Source organism: Hoplias malabaricus, chromosome 4, assembly GCF_029633855.1.
Source record: "Hoplias malabaricus isolate fHopMal1 chromosome 4, fHopMal1.hap1, whole genome shotgun sequence".
Classification (NCBI taxonomy): domain Eukaryota; kingdom Metazoa; phylum Chordata; class Actinopteri; order Characiformes; family Erythrinidae; genus Hoplias; species Hoplias malabaricus.
This window is the reverse complement of record NC_089803.1, coordinates 10,428,493-10,451,821: the sequence shown is the minus strand read 5'-3', so window position 1 is coordinate 10,451,821 and position 23,329 is coordinate 10,428,493. Positions and strand designations below refer to the sequence as shown.

The 23,329-nt window shown below is 42.7% G+C and overlaps 1 protein-coding gene across 1 annotated transcript in view; it reads left to right on the top strand.

The window, feature by feature from the left end:
* The first annotated feature begins 4,104 nt into the window (after window positions 1-4,104).
* Window positions 4,105-23,329, top strand: part of LOC136694911 (tenascin) — a 39,807-nt gene continuing 20,582 nt past the window's right edge. Inside the window, exons 1-7 of the mRNA XM_066668740.1 lie at window positions 4,105-4,495; window positions 5,304-5,649; window positions 6,115-6,332; window positions 6,426-6,953; window positions 9,106-9,221; window positions 19,960-20,113; window positions 20,948-21,226. Coding sequence (XP_066524837.1) covers window positions 4,105-4,495; window positions 5,304-5,649; window positions 6,115-6,332; window positions 6,426-6,953; window positions 9,106-9,221; window positions 19,960-20,113; window positions 20,948-21,226 — 2,032 coding nt within the window. The remainder of the gene's footprint in view (window positions 4,496-5,303; window positions 5,650-6,114; window positions 6,333-6,425; window positions 6,954-9,105; window positions 9,222-19,959; window positions 20,114-20,947; window positions 21,227-23,329) is intronic.

Genomic DNA, 23,329 nt, shown 5'->3' with positions numbered 1-23,329 from the left:
ATCTGTGGTTAGACTTGAAGATTGGTGTTCACCAGTGGAAACCATCAACTTGAAGGAGCTGGAGCAGATTTGACTTGAGGAATGGGCAACAACCCCAGTTTCAAGATGTGGCAAGCTCATAGAGATTTATCCAAAGTGACTTGCAGCTGTAATGGCTGCAAAAGGTGGCTCTACAAAGTACTAACCTTAGGGGGGTGAATGGTTATGCACACTGAAGGTTTCTGTTTATCTGATTTGTTGTTTGCGTCACAATAAAAAGAAAATCTAATGTTCAAATATGTAGGTATGGGCTGTAAATTAAGTCAAGTATCAAAACATGAAAATTGCCAAAGACTCCCCATATCATCACACCAGCAGGATTGAAGCACTTAACACAAGAGCTCCATATTTGAACCTGACAGACGCTACATCCCAAACAGAACCTGGATTTGTCACTAAAGACAATTAGGTCCAAGTTCATAACAGTCCAGGTCACTAGTTCACAACACCACTGCTCCCAACTCCGCCTAACAGCCTGGTCAGAATGGCCTAGATGGGGGCAATTCATTGAAGAGGTTCACTACCCAAGAGGTTCACTACCCAAAGTAGCCTCTGAGAGCTGTTTTATAGGGCAGAGTTGGGCACTAGGTAGTATTTCTACTTTAAAAACACAGTTTAAAAATCATTGTGATGCTTCATTGTGCTTTAATAGGGAGAACAGAGCCTCTATTTTTCTGGGCTCGGCACTGCAGAAACAGCACTGTGTCACTACTGAGAGAGGGTGGGACTTTCCACTGACCACAGCGCCCCCACACAGGGCTTGATGTGATATTGGATCTATATCTACTCAAACAGTTTTTTGATGAAGGTAATTGTAGGTTCATTGCACTCATTATTTTATATTGTATCACTATTCTACTGTAGGTTTAGATGATTAGGGCCCTCAACACACCTCCAAATATTCCACTAGGACCAAGACCAGCTGTAGCAGAATGAGAGCGGGAAATCTTCAAGATCTCTCAGCAGAATGGCATGAGGAGACCCCACCCATGTGTAAACAACACAAAAATCTGTGCCATTAAATCTGAAAGCCTTCAAAACCCACAAAGAATAAAGCTCACATTTATCCCACAATGACAAGTGCAGTACATTTGCAAATAAACAACAGTTGTCCCCAAAAAATGCAAACAGTTGTGTTCTCTGTAGGGTGTGTGGGGAGTTAATTTCACCCAGAATATCAACAAAACATGTCATCTGACCACGGATGTCCAAACCTGGGCCAGAAAATATGAAACATTTTCAATCTGCATTTAACCCATCTGTGGGTAGCGAACACACACAGTTAGGAGCCTTGCTCAATGGTGTTTCAGCCATGGATGTTGAGGGAGGAGAATGTGCTGAAACTGAGTCATAAGGCTCTGAAGAGGGCCAGTGTTATTGAATGTCATGAAGAGTTGAAAGAGATGTCTTCAGAGTGACTTGGTGTTGGTTATAACCAAAGTTTACCATGTCCTATGTCAAGCATGGGCTAGAGGGGTATAACCCCCCATCCTCCCCCCAAGAACTGGACTGTGGAGCAGTGGAACTGTGTTCTTTAGAATGGTGAACTTTCATCCAATACCTTCTGGATGAGTTGGAGTGGTTTGTGAGCCAGAACTAATCATCAAACAACAGTACCTGACCTCGCTAATGTTTACGTGGCTGAATGCCATAAAACTCATACAGATGAGTTTCAACATTTGTGAGTAAGTGTGAGTGTAGTCACAAAAACAATCAAGCTTCATCCTTCAACAAACAATTGTGTGAAATAAACAAGTCCTTGCCAATATTTATGTTAATCCAAGGGCAATGACGTACCATCCACAATCCTTTGTTACTCACTTCTCTTTGGCTAGGCATGATGGAAATCTGTGTGTCACGGCTGAATACAATCAAATCCTCAAAGACATATTCCTGCAGGAATGGGCGAATGACCTTCCAGTGTCAGACACCCTTGAGGTCAGTAGATACTCTGGTAATTAAAGTAGCAACAGGCTTTTGGTCATATATCCTGTGCTTTCAGTCTGGATCTTAGAGTAGCAGAGCTCGGGGCAGTTCAGATTTGTGGTTTTTCAGCTTTTATGTGTTCACTTCAGCTCAAGACAAGTTTGGTCAATAACTGCCGAGTTGAATTAGATTTACGCTGGAGCTGGAAAGCACACTGCGCTGTAGAACTGATCACCAAGCTGAGTCATATGTGTACAAAATGGGAACATGCAAAGGCTTCTCAGGATTGAGAACCTCGCTCCCATACTTAGGATTCAAAATCATATCCAAAATCATAGCAGGATTTGGGACAGCACAGTGGTAGGTAGCCACCAAGCTCCAGGGCAAACGTCTCAAAATCCAGGTTCCAGATCAGGATTTATAGATGGCCAACCTGTATTACACTACCAGGCTAGTCAGGTGCATTAGCAGTTGCAGGTATCAGCAGGCCACTTTAAAATCCCGGCTTGGAACCTGGATCCAAAGTCTAGATTTGAAGACTTCTGCTCTATGCTCTCTGGCTCCTGGGTTAGAACCTGGTCCTCATTCAGAGGAAAAAAGAGATGGGATGTAGATAAGGGGCAGCATCTGCAGTGATGCTATCACTGTACTGGACAATCGTGGTGAAGAGGGAGCAGAATGATGCCTACTGAAACCCTCCCACTTGAGGTCTACCAGGCATGGCCTACTGGGAGGAGGCCCTGGAGTAGACCCATGTCCTGGTGGAAGGATCACTTAGGAGTAGCTGGTAGATGCTACAGGGGACAGAGATGCCAGGGTTCCTTTGCTCAGCCAGTTGGAAAGAGGAAGAAATGTTATATGATTGGACTAATTCTCAAATAGCCAATAGATATCTGAGAAATTGCCAATAAAAACCCTGATCAGTCAGCTGTGTTGCATCAACTCTCTGTGTGGTGAAATATCAGGCATCACACAGTAGATCTTGCCTCTTAAGCCATGTCCTTTCTGGTGCAAAATAAGCTTTAGGCAGCACTGAGAAGAAAAACTTGCTTGTGTCATGTATGTGTAGCCGCTGAAATGTCATCTGGATACTTCAAGTGGTTCACAGATCAGTGATGCTTTATTTAGCGTTAAATTGACTGCCCTAGTAGCTGCTTTCTCTTGGATTTCTCCTCAGAGGGAGAAACAATGAAATTTACTCATGTTGCATAGTCACAAGTGGGAAATTAACACCATTAGCACATGCTGTGAGTCTGAGAATTTATTAAAAAAAAGGAGGAGACAGATCACTGTTTGAGAAATGAATGGAAAAAACTCATCAATGTGGGATTTATAGGGAAACTTGCCATTCAGTGAACTGCACAAGCAGGAAAAGACATGGAATATGGACAAAACTGAAAACATTGAACCAAAACAATATAATAAAGGTTTTACTATTTTTACTTAATTTTTACTTAGGACTTGGTTTTATGTTTGAACTGCTTTCCTCATTTAAATAGACAGGAGCCTAATGTTGCACGAGTGGAGATAATTACTTAAGAGCAGTTACCAAAATGACCACTGAGTAACCAGATACTGCTTTAGCCTCTTGAGACCCAGTGTCCTCATATGGGGACATTTGTCTCTTTTGGGAAAACTACTTACTGTAGAAAATGTTGTTTTTTGACTAATTGGTTCCTTCTAATCAAAAATGGCAAGGATAGTTTTTAATTGTTAAAATAAACTACTGTCTCCATTTGTAGACATTGTTTTTTTGCAAAAACGACTTCCTGTACAAAGACAAAATTTAGTTTTTATACTTGTTAGGACATACTAATCCCAAATAGCTAGGAGAAATTAAAAATGCAAACCAAACAAAAGTCTCAGAATGTTGGATGTGTCCAAAATATTAAACAAATATTTTATATTTTTGTTCCTGAGTGTCCCCTTCATTTACAGAGTGTAATTCATATTTACAGCACTGTCCTTCAGGTTCATTTCTTCAATACTTCATTTCAGGTTATTCTGTGGCTTTAAGACAAGCAAAGGACCATCAGGTGGATTAGCAGAGTCCAGAAAAGTGAGGAGGCATTGATTTGGGACTAAACCCAATCAAACTTGGCCTAAAACCTTGATTAAACTTCACTCCAAAGGATCAACATGAACTTTTTCTTCCCCCTGATCCTCCTCCTGCTACCAGCCCCAGCCTTCCTTTCCCAAGACGCCTCTCTGCTCTCCGTGACCCAGAGGATCTCCAGGGACACTAAAACCCAGGGGGTGAAGGTGCTGGTTTCTGAGCCATGTGTAGAGGGCCGTGAGCCGTGTGAGTCCAAAGAGGCCAGGGGGACAGAGCTGGAGCTGGAGCCTGGGGCCCCACTGGTTCTGACACACAGGATCCGCCTGGTCCAAGGTTCTGGAGGCTGTGCAGGCTGCGAGGGGGAATTTGCTGCTCTTCGTGCTCGTATCGAGAGGTTGGAGAAGGAAGTGTCAGAGCTGAGGGAGAAATGTGGAGGTCCTGAGGGGGGCTGCTGTACCTCACAGCAAAGTAAAGGTAAAAAAGGTGCTAAACAGAGAATAATTTTAATGCGTACTTACTTTAGTTTAGTGTCTTCTCAGTTTAAACTGTTTGTATAAGATAAATCACTCCCATGCAGAACTACAGAAGCAAATTTCAGAAACCAAACATGGCTTGGCTGTTTGACTACATCTGAGATCAGCAGGAGATTAAGTGCTCTTAATTTTTCTGCAAAGGACCCCTTTAAAACTGTGTCAAAACAGACCTCACCACTAAACTCTCACTATCTGAGCCAAGCTGTGATCACATTAATAGTCTGGCAGTGTGTGTGTGCACTGACGTCAGGAAATCACTCTCAACTTCGGACCCACCCTCATGATTCACCTTCATTAATACAGCAGACATGAACAGTAAAATCATGCAGTTACTAACTGCATACCAACACTGCCCAATGAATAAAATCTCCATTAAGCATAATATTACATGACAAAGCAGATAGCTTCTTAAATTTTTAAATGCAAGCCAGTTGTAAGATTATTTAAACTTATTATTTCCAAGTCAATCTGAAGCTTTCCTATTGATCCATTTGTTGTGAAATCATGCCCAGTGTCTAAAGAAGCCAGTGGGTTCAAACAGTGTAGAGAAATGGAAATCAGAAAAAAAAAAATCTGGACGAGTTAATAATTAAGTCAAGCTTCTCAAAGGTTCTCCATTGGTGCAATGAAAAAACAATAATGGTCAAACTAATAATGAAATATTGCCTAGTTGCCAACAGCAAAACCCAATCTTACTAAATAATAGGAGTAGTCTATTTCTGGTTTTTCACTATGTTTTCTCCCAACAGGAGTAGTCTGCACCACTGTCCGTCCCCCAACCGATGAGTGTCCAGACGACTGCAGTGACCAGGGCCGTTGCGTGGATGGGAAGTGTGTGTGTTTCCCAGGATTCAGTGGACCAAGCTGCAATGAGTCTGACTGTCCTGGCAACTGCAGCAACAAAGGAAAGTGTGTGAATGGTCAGTGTGAGTGTGACCCGGGCTTTACCGGGTCGGACTGCTCCACTAAAGCTTGTCCCAAGAACTGCAGCAAACGTGGCAGGTGTGTGAATGGGAAGTGTGTGTGTGATTCTGGTTTTACTGGTCTCGACTGCTCATCTCGAGGATGTCCAGGGAACTGCAACAATCAGGGAAAGTGTTTGAATGGGAAATGTGTGTGTGTATCTGGGTTCTTTGGTCGGAATTGTTCAGAAAAATCCTGCCCAAAGAAGTGCAACAACAAAGGCAGATGTGTGAATGGGCAATGCATGTGTAATGCTGGGTTTTCTGGGCCAGACTGCTCTGTTAGGACTTGTCCTGCGAACTGCAACAGTCAAGGAAGGTGTCTGAATGGGAAGTGCATCTGTCAATCTGGATTCTCAGGTCCAGACTGCTCTGAAAGGACCTGTCCTCGGAACTGCAGCAATAAAGGCAGGTGCAACAATGGGCAATGTGTCTGTCACTCTGGATATACAGGTCCAGATTGCTCCAAAAGAACCTGCCCTGGAAGCTGCAGCAATAAAGGCAGGTGCAACAATGGGCAATGTGTCTGTGACTCTGGATATACGGGTCTGGATTGCTCCGAAAGAACCTGCCCTGGAAACTGCAGCAAAAAAGGAAGGTGCCTCAATGGACAGTGTGTCTGTAATGAAGGATTTGCCGGTCCGGATTGCTCAGAGAAGACGTGCCCATCCAACTGCAACAATTATGGAAGGTGTGTGAATGGCAAGTGTGTGTGTGAAACAGGGTTTTCTGGACCAGACTGTTCCACCAAGTCCTGCCCCAATGATTGCAGTGATAGAGGCCAGTGTGTAGATGGACAGTGTGTTTGCGAGGCAGGTTTTACAGGTCCAGATTGTTCCACCAAGTCCTGCCTCAATGATTGCAGTGATAGAGGCCAGTGTGTAGATGGCCAGTGTGTTTGCGAGGCAGGTTTTACAGGTCCAGATTGTTCCACCAAGTCCTGCCCCAATGATTGCAGTGATAGAGGCCAGTGTGTAGATGGCCAGTGTGTTTGCAAGGCAGGTTTTACAGGTCCAGATTGTTCCACCAAGTCCTGCCCCAGTGATTGCAGTGAAAGAGGCCAGTGTGTAGATGGCCAGTGTGTTTGCGAGGCAGGTTTTACAGGTCCAGATTGTTCCACAAAGTCCTGCCCCAATGATTGCAGTGATAGAGGCCAGTGTGTGGATGGCCAGTGTGTTTGCGAGGCAGGTTTTACAGGTCCGGATTGTTCCACCAAGTCCTGCCTCAACAATTGCAACAACAAAGGCAGCTGTGTGGATGGAAAGTGTGTGTGTGACGTGGGATTCTCTGGACAGGACTGCTCCGCCAAGTCCTGCCTCAACAACTGCAGCAACAAAGGCAGGTGTATGAGGGGTCGTTGCATGTGCCGTCGAGGGTTCGCCTTGCCAGACTGCAGTGAGTGTGAAGCTGGCTTCACTGGACCCGACTGTGCAACAGGTCAGTGCTTTACAACTTCTGTATTAACCCCTTAAACGGCAGCCTTCTTCTTCAGACCAAAGAAGAACTGACTATTCTTACCTCCTCTCAGTGTTTTTTCCTTTGAGAAAGGTTTTCTCAACACTGTTGTTTTCTGCTTGACTGTACATTTAGCAGATGTTCTTATCAAGCAACATGCCATTTAACCAGTCTACAGATATAGGTGAATGTAATATTAGGAGTCTTGCCCAAGAACTTTTAATTGTGTGGCATAGTGTGCATGCCCAGGCATGGAATTGCTCATACAGGTTTATGAAAATGTCAGATGTAAAATGTCCTCTACTAATTAAGTTCAGCTGAACTGAGTCATGCATCTACTTGTTATTTGTTTGCCCATGTGTCTAACTATATTTGTGATGTTGTTATATCTGAGATGTTGTCATAACCAATTTTTACAAGACAGCTTCCCAAACTGCATATTTTTTTTCTGCATAGTCCCCATATATGGACTGGTATTTGTAAAGTTTGTTTTGCAACTTTAACAAAGGACATTTCAGTTTTCTGTGAAAAAGGCCCTTGCGGAATAACTAGGAATAGAAACTACTGTGAAATAAATAGGTAAGTTACAGGAGTGAGGAAATGAAGTATGCCTTTAATAAGACAATTAGTCTGACCAGGCAAAGGGCCACTGATTGATTCATCAGATTCGGAAAATAAATCCTCCCAGGCCCAAGCTGTGTTATTTATGGGTTTGTAGACTGGTAGAAGTGCTATCAAAAAATGACAGTCTTATTTAACCCTCTGGGGTCTTGGAACTTTTTCTTGATTATGGCACATCTTTTTAAATTCTCCTGTAACTGCACCTGCTCACTATCTGTTTCATATCATACTGTTCAGAACAATTTCAGCTCTCACTGAACCCCAAGCCCCGTTTGACCCAGAGTGCCCTACTCAGAGATAATTTTCTTTGAAGCTGATAAGCTGGATCCCTCCTTTACAAACTCTCCATCTATCTCTGTGAAAACTGTGGAAATGAGAGATCATCAGTAAGAATCACACTGAATGGAAATGGACACAAGAATCCACCAGTTAAACAGTTAGTGAGAGGCAGATCTAAGATGTAGCTTGTGTGCCTCAGCCGTTATTCATAGTGTCATAACTCCAGATGTGAGGGGCGTATGATTTCATGAGGAGACAGAATGGAAAAGGCAGGGTTTACAGATTTAAAAAAGTGTGTGTGCTGTGATATCACTACAATATTAATAACAATATCCGTAAACTTCAAATCCATAGACCCCAGAAGGTTAATGGATCGTGTTACACCCCAAATGTCTTTCCCTATCATGGGAGCAGTGGGGTTAGAACAAATCAAACAACAGAAGGTGTGAAATTCTTGTCGGGGTACGACCTTCTGTCTCCTTTATTGCATTTACAGTAGTTGCAATTTCATGACAAACTGAACAACAGAAATATTCCAGTATGATCTTGATTCAAGTCAAGATCAATTACAAAAGGAGAACTTTTTTTGACGTTCTCATGTTTCAGATTCCAGAATATGGCATGGGCAGCTTGTCTGACTGGGATGTTCATGTTTTCCCTTTCTCTCTCTCACTCTCTCTTTCTCTCTCACTCTCTCTCTCTCTCTCTCTCTCTTTCTCTCTCACTCTCTCTCTCTCCCTCACACTCTCACTCTCACTCTCTCTCTCTCTCTCTCACTCACTCTCTCTGTCTCTCTCACTCACTCCCTCTCTCTCTCTCACTCACTCACTCCCTTTCACTCTCTCTCACACTTACTCACTCTTTCTGTCTCTCTCACTCTCACTCTTTTGCTCTCTCACTCACCCCCCCTCTCTCTCTCACTCACTCACTCCCTCTCACTCACTCCCTCTCTCTCTCTCTCTCACTCTCTCTCTCTCTCTCTCTCTCTCTCTCTCTCTCTCTCTCACACACACACTCACTCTCTCTGTCTCTCACTCTCTCGCTTTCTCACTCACTCCCCCTCTCTCTCTCTCACTCACTCCCTCTCTCTCTCTCTCTCTCTCTCTCTCTCTCTCTCTCTCTCACTCACTCACTCTCTCTCTCACTCACACTCTCTCTCTCCCTCTCTCTCTCTCTCTCTCTCTCTCTCTCTCTCTTGCTCGCTCTCTCACTCATGCTCTCTCTCTCTCTCTAGCTCTGAGTGGTGTCACTGGTCTCAGTACAAGGGACATCACAGAGTCTTCGGTCATTTTACTCTGGACTCCACCTTCTGTTCAATATGACAATTACCTCGTCACCTTCACCAGTACGGTAATTACTCCACCACACATCTGCACCAGCATCAGGTCTTCAGAAGCTAGGCATCAGTCCAAACCTCTGCTGTCTGGTGTTCTGGATGTTTTCAGGCTCTGTTTGGATTCAGACCAATATCAAAAGCCTGACTAAAGCTGTAACGTCAGCCAAGCGATTCATTGCGATGTACAGTTTCCATTTTCAGATTCAGCCACTTTGTTTCACCACAGTAACACACACAAAGCAAGCATCCTCCACTGGGTGGTTAACCACAGACCACTTCCTGCCTCAGATATAAACCTCTCGCAGTAACTTTCTCTTCCAGACTGCACCTGCTGGCCCATAACAGGTCAAGAGAACCACATAAACACCATGTGTGTGTCGAGGATATGTGGGAGGTTATGTTGTAAAATTATACTCCAAAGTGGTAAACTTTAAAGAGATTTAGCTCCTGTTAAAATTTCAAGAAACACCATAGAATGGCTTTGAACTTTGTCTTTCTTTTTGAAGTTTGGTTTTAAAGACATTGATGCACAATGACATTTCATCTTTGCCTGCTTACAGCAACACTATGTAATATTTTTACCTTCAAATTACAGCTTTAAAATCACTGTGACACTCTACTGACCTGTAACAGGGAGAAGAGAGCCTCTGTTGTTGCTGCTTCAGCTTAGCACTGCAGAAACTGCACTTTGTAACTTTGGAGAAGGGTAGGAACATTTCACGGACAGTGTTACACCAGCCACTCCACCTACCAACGTGTGTGTTTGTTGGTTTGATGAAACCAGAGCAGGCTGAGGAAACCCACGCCGATGCAGGGAGAACACTCCCCACTCGTTACAGACTGGTGATTAGTAATCCTGATTGTGGTCGTTATGTTTTAGTAATTCTGGAGTATTTTCCCTCCGTGTCCCAGCTCTCTGAAGCACATCAGCCATGATGTCATCCCTGCAGGTTTTCCCCAGGGTCCCGACACCAGCTTTAAGACACGTGCCTCTGAGACGGGGCGAACCGAAGTGAAGCGAAGTGAATAGCTCCGGACTGACGCCAGTGCAGATGTTGCAGTGGCCGTATCCCAGACTCAAGGCTAGAGACACTGTCCGCTCAACAGAGACAGAGCTTACATCACTGTTTACTAAGTCAGGCCTCTGTTGTTGTTGTGTTGCTGTGTTGGCAGTGGAAGGGGTCAGTGACTTGCAGTTCTTATGGCAACTGGAGATATGTAATGTCTTGGCAGGGCAGGCTTAGCACTGGTCATTTTTATTGGGGCACAGACATCTGTCTAGTCCTGGGTGTGTGGGGTGATTTTGTTGGACACAAAGTCCAGTCATGTAGATGTAAAATCAAAGGTATTGGCCTTTTCCCTTGCCCCATCACTCAGCACAAAGCTACCTGAACAGTTAGTGTTCTCCTCTGAGCGTGTTGAGCTGATGGAACATTATCAGCGGTTAGTGTTCTCCTCTGAGTGTGTTGAGTTGATGCAACAGTATCAGTGGTTAGTGTTCTCCTCTGAGTGTGTTGAGTTGATGGAACAGTATCAGCGGTTAGTGTTCTCCTCTGAGCGTGTTGAGTTGATGGAACAGTATGGGCGGTTAGTGTTCTCCTCTGAGTGTGTTGAGTTGATGGAACAGTGTCAGTGGTTAGTGTTCTCCTCTGAGCGTGTTGAGTTGATGGAACAGTATCAGCGGTTAGTGTTCTCCTCTGAGAGTGTTGAGTTGATGGAACAGTATCAGTGGTTAGTGTTCTCCTCTGAGCGTGTTGAGTTGATGGAACAATATGGGCGGTTAGTGTTCTCCTCTGAGTGTGTTGAGTTGATGGAACAGTATGGGCGGTTAGTGTTCTCCTCTGAGCGTGTTGAGTTGATGGAACAGTATCAGCGGTTAGTGTTCTCCTCTGAGCGTGTTGAGATGATGGAACAGTATGGGCGGTTAGTGTTCTCCTCTGAGTGTGTTGAGTTGATGGAACAGTATCAGCGGTTAGTGTTCTCCTCTGAGCGTTTTGAGCTGATGGAACAGTATCAGCAGTTAGTGTTCTCCTCTGAGTGTGTTGAGGTGAATAGCTCAATGTATTTTGCGATGTCCCAGGTAGTGGATAGAACAGGCAGCCTCTAAAGGTGGAAATAAAGAGAAGCCAGTCATCCCCAGATTTTGGACACTCGTGTAATCAGAACACTCTGTCTGGGGGAAAGGAGTCGTTCTCCTTTGATATGGCCCTAAAAGAGGTCTTTGATTTAGCACTCTCAGCTGGTGAGAGGCAGTAAAGCATTCAACCACACCAGCATCATTCAGACTCTTGCTTCCCCCAAGCGCAAATCCATGCTTTGAATATAGTACAATCCTATATAAACCTGTCCTTCAGCTGCTGTAACTCATTCGCACAAGAAGAGTCCAGGCCAGGATTTTGTGATGAACGAGGGAATAAATTCAGACTTTATTAGTAAGCTGTGGATGTATGAAGAGAGCCACTAAAAACTGGACATTGATGGAGAGAGCTGAGTGTGAATCCAAGCATTGCAGCTTCTGCAAACGACGTATATTACATCTTCTTCTGGAACAAACAGAGTGGAGCTTACCTTGTACACTCTACAGAGAAAATACACTAGATGTGCCCTTTAAAAAGAGTGGATTCAGCTACTTTAAGGTGCGCTGCGTCAGCCGAGATTCCCAAAACCGAGAGTCTGCCTGAAGGGTATAAACCACACCCTCCCCCAGGGTTGGACTGGAGAGATGGAGCTATGGCCTTGATTCCAAGATGATTACCATACCTCGTTCCCATGCCATCAAACCCACGCAGCAATGTTCCGGTAACTAGCTGGTAAATACACTTGAGTTAAAACAGTGTTAGGCGATAATGAGTATATTATCCAGGCCACAATCTTGAAGAAATCCAGGCTGAACCGACATTTTATGAGCACTGAATGAGAGCTGTACGTCATTTATAAACTGGACGTGTCCAAGGAAAGCTCCTCAGGACAGCTGTTTGGCTCCTGCTTCTGCAGAGTTAATGCAGCACTGAGCACACAAATTGCTTTTGAATGTAAATTTGCCGGACAATCCAAGGCCCAAAGCGAAGGCGGGGGCAGCAGAAAGAGACTGGATGAGGGTGTAATGGTTACTGGAATCAGAACAGTGTGTAAATAAAGCGTCACTAAGTGATAAAGTCACTCAACTCGTGGCTTAAACTGTTTACAGGTCTAATGCCCTCCTCTCATCTCCCACTTACATTTCTCTCTTCAATTAAAGACTGTCCAAATGAAAGAAACGGGCCTCAGTGGGAACAATTCCTTCGCAAGCTGTGTAGAGATATTATGAGGTGTTTTGAGAGATTATGACGGATCATGAAAGATTATGAGTTGTTATGGGTAGCTATTAGACATTGTGTGGAGTTATTGAAAGTTATGAGGGGTTATGGAAAGTCATGAGAGAAGAGATTAAAAGAGGTTATGAGGGATGACATATCGAACTGGCTGGTTAAAGATTGTTGGATTATGGGTTGTGGCATTGGATGTTTCTATTTGCTGAATGCCATCAAATCCTCAGAGCAATGTACCAGTATCTAATGTCACGCAGAAGCTTTTACTGCAGCAAAAGAGGGACAGCATGATCACAAACCTCCATATCCCCATGCTTTAGGGACAGAAGGTAAAAATTGTTTTAAGCCAAAAGATCTGAGCTGTTTATACACGGCCTGAAAAGAACAAGGACACGCGCTCTGATTCTAGACTGTACGTATTGTGGAATTTATTACTGGGTATACATTTTAAGCCACGATGCATTAAGTGTACAGGCTCCAGCTGCACATGTGTGTAATCATGTGTGTGTATATAAAAGCCCTCATTGTTGTTCATGAGTGCTCACACTCAGAGTGAGGGGCTTTATTACCACTGTTCTGCCTTTAGGAACAGTGACATCATGTGGCTTGGAGGATTAATTAATCTCACTGATTTTAAAACCCAAGGTTAGGACGTCACCCTGCCCACACACCCTGGACCGCACACACTTCCACACATCCACACACACATTTAGTAACATTGATTCCAGCAGCACTCAGTTGGAATCACCTCCATGGATAATCTTCACCAAAAAAAGTTTACGTAAAGTTTATTTTATTAAGTAAACTTAAGTAAAGTTAAAGTACATTTCCCTATTATAATATATTTACTACAAAACGTCATATATATATCAATGTGCTGGTAGTGTACTTGTAAGTGTAGTACTACAATTCTTGGAACTAAATTGGCTCACTTTTTGGATTATAAAAGTATACATTTGGTGTAAATGCAGTACATTGTGGATACACAACTAGTTTACATCTAAGTTTTATTTTGTACTACAACTGTATCAAAAGTAAACTAGCAGCTTATATACGTTGTATATTCTATCCCACTTATAATTATAATGGATATTGATAATATGAATTAACCCTGTTAAAACACGCTTAAACCCAACATGTTATTGTGGTTAAAAAAAAAGGATTCCTAAACTGTGTGAAAAAGAGACATAAATATCTGGCAACCCTGAGTGAAAAAGCAGCTTTAAAACTGTCCTTAAACCTAAACCCAAAACTAGCCCTAAACGTAACCTAAAGATTTAATTGCTGAGTCCAGAAAAGCAGTGTTTATGATTGTGTAATGCTGTCATTAAAAGTGAACTCTGCTGTCTTCATAGCGCTTCCTTGCGTGCCTTACATAGAGTCTGAATTCCCCGCACCGAGAGATCTCCATCCAGTGCCTTTGGGATGACTTGGCTATTCTGAACTAAAGATACAATATCAGACATTGTAGCTAAATTGTAGACCAGATTCTCACAACACAAACTGTATTTAAACAGACCTGTCATATTAGAAGATGTAGCTAAATGCTACCTACGAGCCAGTGGTATGACCTCACTCAGATCAGGAGGGCTATTTTAGGCTCAGGTGATGTCATTGATCCAGTCTTTGATTTCTCGTATCTGATCAGTATGAGGTTCCATTGGACAGAGTGTTTGAGCAGTACACATGGGCTACATTAGTATCTGATCTCTACAGGATTGTTTTCTTAAGCCCAAGCTATTCATGCTAATCGCCATTCCATGATTCCTGTACAGTAATTGTCCTGCAGTAAACATGTGTTCTCAATCTGAGCCCGGGGGATGATGCAAGTGGCGGAGTGATAAATCGGACATAGGTCGAACAGGCCGCGACCACCTCACATGAGGAAACGCTTATCTCTTCATCCAACGGTGTTTCCGTTGCATGAAACAAATCCGCACAGCTTCTCTGACTTCCTCTGGGATTACAGCCAAATCTGACAAGACCGCAGGCTTTCTCTGAGGAGTTTGGAATATTATAATAACAGTTATGCAGTAATGCAAGAGAATGGAGTGCTATAACGTGAGATATTGATGGTGATGTGCTGCGGTCAGAGATCAGTAAAACAGTGAAAATATCTCACGTTATAGCACCAACCTCAAATGTATTATTACAATTACACCACAGTTCGTTATCACAGTTTATTATTAAGTTACTGCTTAGAAAACAGAAGAAAATTATTTGTTTATCAAACTTTCATGACATAATATAATTCCATTCAGTCACACATTCCTTTTTGACCTTTTCAACAAAGTCTGGATCTTGACCTGCTTCCGTTAATGATTTTATAACCTTGGTTCTTTCCAGCGAGCCGATCCATCTTTACCCCAGTTTTGATTGGAACCAAGGCTGCATTATTCAGAGCTGTTCTCGGTCTAAATCAGGACAGCGCCAGAGCCAGAGATAAACAGATAGTGTCAGTAAAATGTCATGGTTTATCCACGGCTTACAGCGGGTTCAGATCATAGTGATATACAACACAGGTGTAAATGACGCCAAGTTCTCTCTGTTTACGTTAAGAGTGTGTGCTTTGGAGTGTGGCTCCAGAACCATCAGCTAAGCTGGTGAACGAAAGCAGTGGAGAAAAAGACGAACCTCGACTTGAGTTAAACATAGTCACAGAAACCACACAGACGTAGCATTTTCCTGTTTTTATTTCCTTGCGATTTTCTTTTGTTTACAAATCACAAAGCGGATAATGGGTCCACTGCACCATAACTCTTTACTCTGTTCGAAACCAGGTGTGTGAACTTGAACCGGTACTCTGTTGGTTGAAAAGGTCCAGGCATCCCACCTCTGAGTTGTAAGCGCTGCCATCATTGCTAGGTTACGTATATTTTGCCGAATAATACCAGACGAGCTTAAGTCAGAGTTCCGTTATAGTGCAATATCATCACTTGTGATTTGTGAGTTTGTGAGTAAGTGTAAGAGCGACTGTTTGTGGAAGTAAGTGAATGTGAAAGTGGGTTAGTGTATGATGGAGTGAGTGTAAGGAAATGAATGAATTACCGAATGAGTAAGTGAATGTTTGTGTGATTTAGTGTATAATGGAATGAGTGAGAAAGTGAATGTGAGTGAGTGAATGGATGTGGGTGAGTAAGTGCATGACAGAGTGAAAGTGAGTGAGTGTGTGGGTGAATGGAGGGGTGAGTGAATGAGTGTGCGAGGAGAGAACATAAATGTAAGTGAGTGAGTGAGTGAGTGAGCCTTTGCATTTGAAACCTATGTTTTCAGACTGTTGTTGTGACACCATTAACAGGTGGTGGTGGTGATGGTGATGGTGGTGATTTGTAAACATCACCTTTATAGGACCCAGTGTAAGGCACTGCCACTGTCCCCACTACAGAGATTGTGTGCGTGTTCTGCAGTAGTATGTATGTATTTAGAAGATGCTCAAGCAGAGAGCCGACCTGACAGAGAGTTCAGGGGATGCTTTACACACCTCCCAGGTTCAGTCTTAGGACTTGGGTATTTCATTAGTTCTGCGTCAATCCCAAACACATTCAGTCCACATCCTTTCAGACCCACAGTGTCACATTCTTCTTTTCAGACTGGAAGGATGGAAACAGGTGTTTGTGTGTGTGAGTATGTGATGCTCACATAGATTGACTACATCCACTTCAGACACAGTGTGTATAACCTCTACAGATACTGAGCACATGAGTCTGCTGTCATGATGCACAAGAACAGGCTTGAGCTAGAGGAGTGCACAGTTCCCCCTCTGAGCGTGGAGCGGTGGAACTCTGTTCTCTGGAGCGCTGGAGCTCTTTGAAATACCACAGGGAAGATACGGAATCCAGAACTGATCATCCAACATCTTCAGCTAAGTGTAAAAATGGGAGGAGGAAGGGGTGATACAGTCAAGAGAGAGAGAGAGAGAGAGAGAGAACATTACTGTACTGCAGGGACATTTGGGAATGAACTTATTGTCCAGGACACCAGGATGTCATCCAGAAGATCACCAACATAAAACAGAGAAGAGAGAGAGAGAGAGAGAGAGAGAGAGAGAGAGAGAGAGAGAGAGAGAGAGAGGAAAGCACATTTCTGCCTCCACCCATAACGTGACAGGGGTGGGGTATGAGAAAGACAGAAAGAGTGTGAAAAAATGAGAGGAAGAAGTGGGGACACAAGGGAGAGTGTGTATAGCAAACAAAGGGCATGGACAAGAAGGAGAAAGGGACAGTTATACTGAGAGACAAAGAGAGAGAATCAGAGAGAGAGAGAGAGAGAGAGAGAGAGGAATGAACAAGAAGAGAGAAAGGTCAATGAGGACACAGAAAGCAGCAAGAGCGAGCGAGAGCGAGAGAGAGAGAGAGAGAGAGAGAGAGAGAAGTATATATTGAGAGGGAAACAGGGAATGAGGAGATAGATGAGTGTAGTTATGATAAAAGGGGAGAGAGAGAGAGAGAGAGAGAGAGAGAGAGAGAGAGAGAGAGAGAGAGAGAAAGATAGAGTGACAGAAAGAGAGATAGAAAGGCTTGGAAATGATGAGAAAGAGTGAGTGAGACATTTATGGAAATTAAGACAGAAAGACGGGTGAGAGAGAGAGAGAGAGAGAGAGAGAGAGAGAGAGAGAGAGAGAATGACAGGGAGCGAGAGAGATATTGAAATGCAGGGATATTTGTGGAGAGCGGAAGAGATACAGATGTGGGATGCTTGTTGCTAAGAGAGGCATAAACATCGTCTAAAACATCACGCCGGCCAGAGGAATGACCTCATAGGCCAGCAGCTGGGACACGCAGATGAAAACGAGCGTGAGATGGACAGAGTGATGGATAGAGAGAGAGAGAGAGAGAGAGAGAGAGAGAGCAAAATAAAAGGTGGAGAGAAAGGAGGATTGCCCCCTGTTCACTGCTCAGTGGCGAGGTGCCTCACCTTCTCTTCTGGGACCAGTTGCATTTACAAACCTGCATCTTACAGCTCATCCATGTGTTCTGAGATGAAGGGGATTCATCAGGATTGGACGTTCCTCCTTTCTACTTTTCTGCAAAGGCTTTATGCTAGATGCTGGAAAATTGCTGTGAGCATCTGATGGCGTAGAGCCACATCAGCATTAGCGAAGTCAGGAACTGATGTCGCATAATTAGCTCTGGATCACTCACACTACACTGGAGCTCCCTCCATCCTGAGAACACGGATCCAGTGTTCCACAGCCCAGGGCTGGGACATGACTAGAACTGGGGAGCACCTCCAATTTGGAGCAAGAACAGCAAAGCTCTAATTTTATGGCTGGAAAGTAGGCTTCCTGAAGCATAAAATGAAGAATGACAACTTGAAGTTCCTCTCACTGTGAGGGTCTGAACTCAAATGCTTGGCACGCTTCGAGGAACGGAACGCAGGGACTTCTGATGAAGTAGTGAGCTTATGCTGATGTACTGGCTGGTTCAGCAATGCCAGGCTTAATAAAATACACAAGCAAACCTCAAAGCAGTAGTCCACCGAAATTTCCAAAATTCATCCATATTTAAAGGGGACATACGAACAAAAGAAATTACACATTTTCAGTGCAATACCACATTAATAGCCCACCAACCCACACACTGTGAAGCAAAATCACCCGGCCTGTTTCCTGTGGGCTGAAATCATTGGATTAGCTGTTCTAATTCTGCTCTGCTTCTGACATCATGTGCAAGACTAAAATTGCCCCACGCTCTCATCTGAATCTCTTCAATCACAGAACTCCACCCACATTGATGTGAGTGCACAAAGGCAAGGTTAACCTTAATCTAAATGACCGTACAATCAGAGTTTTAAAATGAAACCACATCTTCCTGTGCTTTGTCATACAGACTGGACCTTCTTTTTTATATTAAAAAATGAATAATTTATGTCATAGTCTCAAACTGCTCAACCTCACTCTCAGTAAATTGGTGTACAACTTCATTCATCTGTGTGTTGTGTGTGAGATTTGAAAACACAGTGGAATTCCTCTTTAAAGCTCCAAACTCCAAGATGGATTGATATTTTCTGTTTTAATTCAGTATGTGATTAAACAAAGTCATTCCTCCATTTGGAGTCATGCTGCGGTCTATTATCTCACACAGTTAATTACTTGAACATCATCAGTTAAAGATGTCCAGAAACACACACGGCCTCCATGTGCTGTTTATTTATTTATTTATTTATTTGTTTATTAATGATTGTGATGTTGGGGTCCTCTAAGGTCCAGGTCTCTTGTTTGCACTGACTCGCTGTGCTGGACAGTCACAATTTTAACAAACATGTCAAATAGAGAAACCACAGGATGACAGATTTGGCTCAACACTTCTCCTATTGGTCAAACAGCATTTTTGTCTCATGTGCAGTCAACAACAAAAAAGAGTTTTGTCATGCTTCAAATATGAAAAGGTTGTGGTAGTTTGGTAAAAAAGCAAATTAAAAACAAAGAGCAGTGTTTCTGTGAATCCATTTGAATAAGTTTTCAAACAAATCCAGTACAAAGAAAAAACATGCAATTTTTTTTTAACAACTAACAGTAACTTTTGTCTATGAAGTGCATCTGAGATAAAGAAACAAATTACTTTCTAGCCTCTTTGTTTATGTAACTGGTTTATGCTCCATAGAGTGGGTCTGTTATTTCACTATAGATTCTCTGCTACATCAAAGTCACTAGGTGTCAGTATAACAGCTGTTTTTAAAAGTCTTTGGAGAAATCAACTATTTTTCATTCATTCGCTCATTCATTAACTGTAACCCTTATCCAGTACAGGGTCATGGTTTGTGCGGAGCCTACCCAGAATCATTGGGCGCAAGGCAGGAACACACACTGGAGGGAGGCGCCAGTCCTTCACAGGGCGACACACACACACACATTCACTCACACACTTACACCTACAGACACTTTTAAGTCATCAGTCCACCTACCAATGTGTGTTTTTGGACCATGGGAGTAAACCGGAGCACCTACAACCCCAGGGTCTTGGAGCTGTGTGACTGTGACACTACCTGATGCACCACCATGCCATCACTGTCTTTTGTATGTTTTTAATTGAATGTAACAATGAAATGTTAATACAAGGATGCTAGGAAATAAAACTAGTCTCCAGGGTTGTCCCATTTCTTTATGAGTGAGTACAGATTGACACCCAACCGTTTAAGTGCAACTGGAAGGAGTTAGAGGCATCAAATATGAAATGACTGTATAATTACAATAATTATACCATAATTATAAATAAACATAATTGTTTGCTTGAATTTAGACTGTGTAAATTTTTTGATAAAGATATCAGTAAAAATGCTCCAAGATAATAACCCTATTAACTCCCATTTTAAATAAAGCATGTTTTCTTTTCACCTGTAAAGTCACCTTTGTCGGGATACAGAGACCCCAAGCAAGAACAGCTTGTTTCTTTGTAGGCAAACCTACTTGTTAATTTATCAACACTAATTCCACCACATCTTGCAGAAAGAGGGCGATCAGAGGATCACGTCTAAAGTGAACGGCAGACTGACCTCCTACTCTCAGTCTGGCCTGGCCGCTGGACAGCGGTACACTGTCACCATCACCGGTGAAAAGGACGGAAAAACAGGAGCCCAGAGTGCGACTGAGTTCCAAACCTGTGAGTCCAAACAACACACCTCATTTTTACTCTGTTTTATTTGATTTGGATAAGAGGAGCACTTCAGTAACTCAGGAACACATTAAAAAAAAAGTTTCCTTCTCCCTGTTTGTCTTAGTTATGGATTACATTTGGTGAAATTATATTCAGTAACTTTATTACAGTACAGTTGCTAATTTTTACCACCAGAAATGACCAAACAATATTAATGAAATTGTTATTATGACATTTTTAACTCAAATGACATGAAGAAAAAAACTTAGTTGTAGTCTTAGATTGAACCTGTTAATGTTTCATAGAATGGGTCCTTCACATGGAGGCAGTCATTTTTAAAATAGGTTTAGTAAAGAAACTCTAACACACATCCAGGCCACTAGGTGTCAGTATAACAACTGATTAAGAGTGTGAAGAACATAAAAAAGACTTGCAGGCTAAAGTTGCATGAATCAAAAACAACAGTTGCAGATATTCTTATTAAATGTGATAACAATTTTAAATATGTTACAGATGTATGAGAATGCAGTGTTAGGGTCTAGCGCAAGTGGTTATTGGTGTAGCATGCTGTTTTTATGTGAGCAGGGAACTGAACCCTAGGTTGCCATTAATCCAATATTTTCTGTTCCTAACAATTTTACAGTGACTTTGCATTTGCTTAATATTTAAATAATTAATATAATTTAACAAACTTAATACTATTGAAGTAAACAAGCATATTATTAGAAACATAAACCAAACAAAAAGGTTTACCTTATCAGATATTTTCGGTTCCTGAGCACTTCTTTCACTTTCTCACTTGACAACAACTCTAACTTCATCTACCATATTCTGTTTTAGTGATTGCTGGCCCCAAAGACCTTGGGGTTGTGAAGACAAGCACAACATCTGTTATCGTCCAATGGGAGCAGGCCTTGGGGGAAATTGACAGATACATCCTCTACGTTTCACCCAATCAGACGGATGGGTCAGGGCAAGGCATACAGGAGATGAAACTGCCACCAGAGAGAAATTCTGCCCAAATTGAGGACTTGGAACCTGGACGTTTGTATGACATTTCTCTGGTGGCCGAAAAAGATGGATCACGGAGCTTACCAGCAACTGTCCAAGCAACTCCTGGTGAGTATGGATAGAAAAAAAGGGCTAAGTTCTCTTTTGAGATTTTGCAGGCTCCTGAGAGATTTGACCATCAAGATGGGACATAGACTCCTTGTTTTTCCCACAGCATCCTGGATAATATTGTTTAGTCTAAACACTACTTCTAAACACTGCTTTTTATCCCACAGATAACAGAAAGTTCCACTGTCCTTAACAATACCAATCAACACTGTACAAGCCATTCTGTAGACCCAGGTCTATGGTCATAAATACACCTTAGGCTAAATTTGATTCAGGTGATAAAATTTTTGCTATAAGATTATTCTCAACTGTGAAATTGATGTTTTCATTTAGTTGCAGGCAAGGAACTGAGAGGTATACCTGCTAAAGTGGAATAAGGGGGATCTAAAGAGTGTCCAATGGGAAATTTCATTAAACTAATTCTCAGTTTACTGTTTGACTTCATCCAAAAATCATTTCTATCCAAACTGAGAGGTTGTAAGGAACCTCCCTGGTCATCGTATTTGGCTGAAGTCATCCAGCTGACAAAATGCTCTTACATCTTGAAATGCCCTGGAAAAAGCCAGACCAACCTCATGCTTGAAATCCAAGCCCTCATTAGTCCAAATGTAGAGCTGCTGGAAATTAGCTTCAAATGAGGTAAGGCAAATGGTTCCGCTCAGATGAAGCAAGCCCATCAGGAAGAGGTAGAATGAAACAATAATATTTTCCCTCTTCCTCTTGTCCCTGGTGTGGTGATGATGATTCATTCTATTTCCATCTCCATAGACGGCCCATCCTTAACAAATATCTGAGTCTTAACAAAAATATGAGCCTTTCACTCATATTTTAAGAGCTAATCTCTCTTCTTACTTCTCTCTAGGAAGGAATGGTGGTGGTGGAGCCATGCTGATATCATACAGTTACTGTGAATGCAGATTATGAAGTAATAAATGTCATTTATAGCTGGTGTAAACAATGGACATTCACCCATAATGCATTAACCTTACAGTTCAATCAGCAGGACTTACCTCCTTCTAGCCAGCCAAGTCAAGGGAGCAGAGGAAGGCTGGTTAAGTTGATTCCAGCTTATTAACTTCATTCATGCCTTTAGGAACTACTACAAAAACATTACCCAAGATGGCTGTGGAAACTGTGACCTTGATGGCAGTACTAGAAAGTGATAGGAGTGATAGCAAGACTTCTGGAACCAACATAGGCAGGACTGCTGTCTTCCGGAAGAACCAAGGACTGGGTGAAATGGAACAGAAGAAGCCTCTCAGAGCTCAGGTTTCAGGATCATCTGAGGATGCCAGTACACTCAATATAAACATATCTTCCCAGTTAGGGCCAAGTGCATCCACTCGACCAGGACAAAGACTGTCTACTCAGCCAGGGCACAGGCCAATGTTTTTTCCCAGACCTGGCAGCCGACCAGATACAATAAGACGACCAAATGTTGGGATGTTGCGTGTCAATGGTACAAGGATACATAATGGAGGAGGAAGAGTAAGTACCTATCCTTTGAAAAAACCAACAGGAAGGTACTTATCTGAAGGGCCAGGTGCAAAGAAACCTTTAGCAGTGTCTGGACTACGACCTCCAATTAGCAGAGAAAGCAAAATGGCCTTGGCCATGAAAGAAACAGGTTCCAAAGGACATGAAGATGAAAGCCCTTCTAGAACGAAACCAGTAAGCCACACAAAGAATGGCACTGATGCCTCTTTCTCCCTGTACCAGCCAATCACAAGTGGAAATGGAAAACACGCAGATTCAGTGAGAGTCTCAGAGGTGTTTCAGACAATCTCAGCACCAACTGAAGAGCCATTGGAGCCAACATATACAACTGAAAGGAACCTCACAGCTCACATCAATGGAACAAAATGTGTGAGAAAGGTCTTGGTAGGGCATAAGAAGGTACACATTAATGGGGGTTCACATGGAAATGGGCAGACTAAAAACATGACAGTCATAGTAGGTCATGTTAATGGAAATGACCTCTTAGAGAAGCTTTTTATAGGTGGGATTTCAAGCACAGTTGATGCACCATTAAAAAGGGCTCATCCCCAACTTGACAAAAAAAAAGTGGAAGAGGTCAAGCATGTTACTTCAGAGCCGACAAGC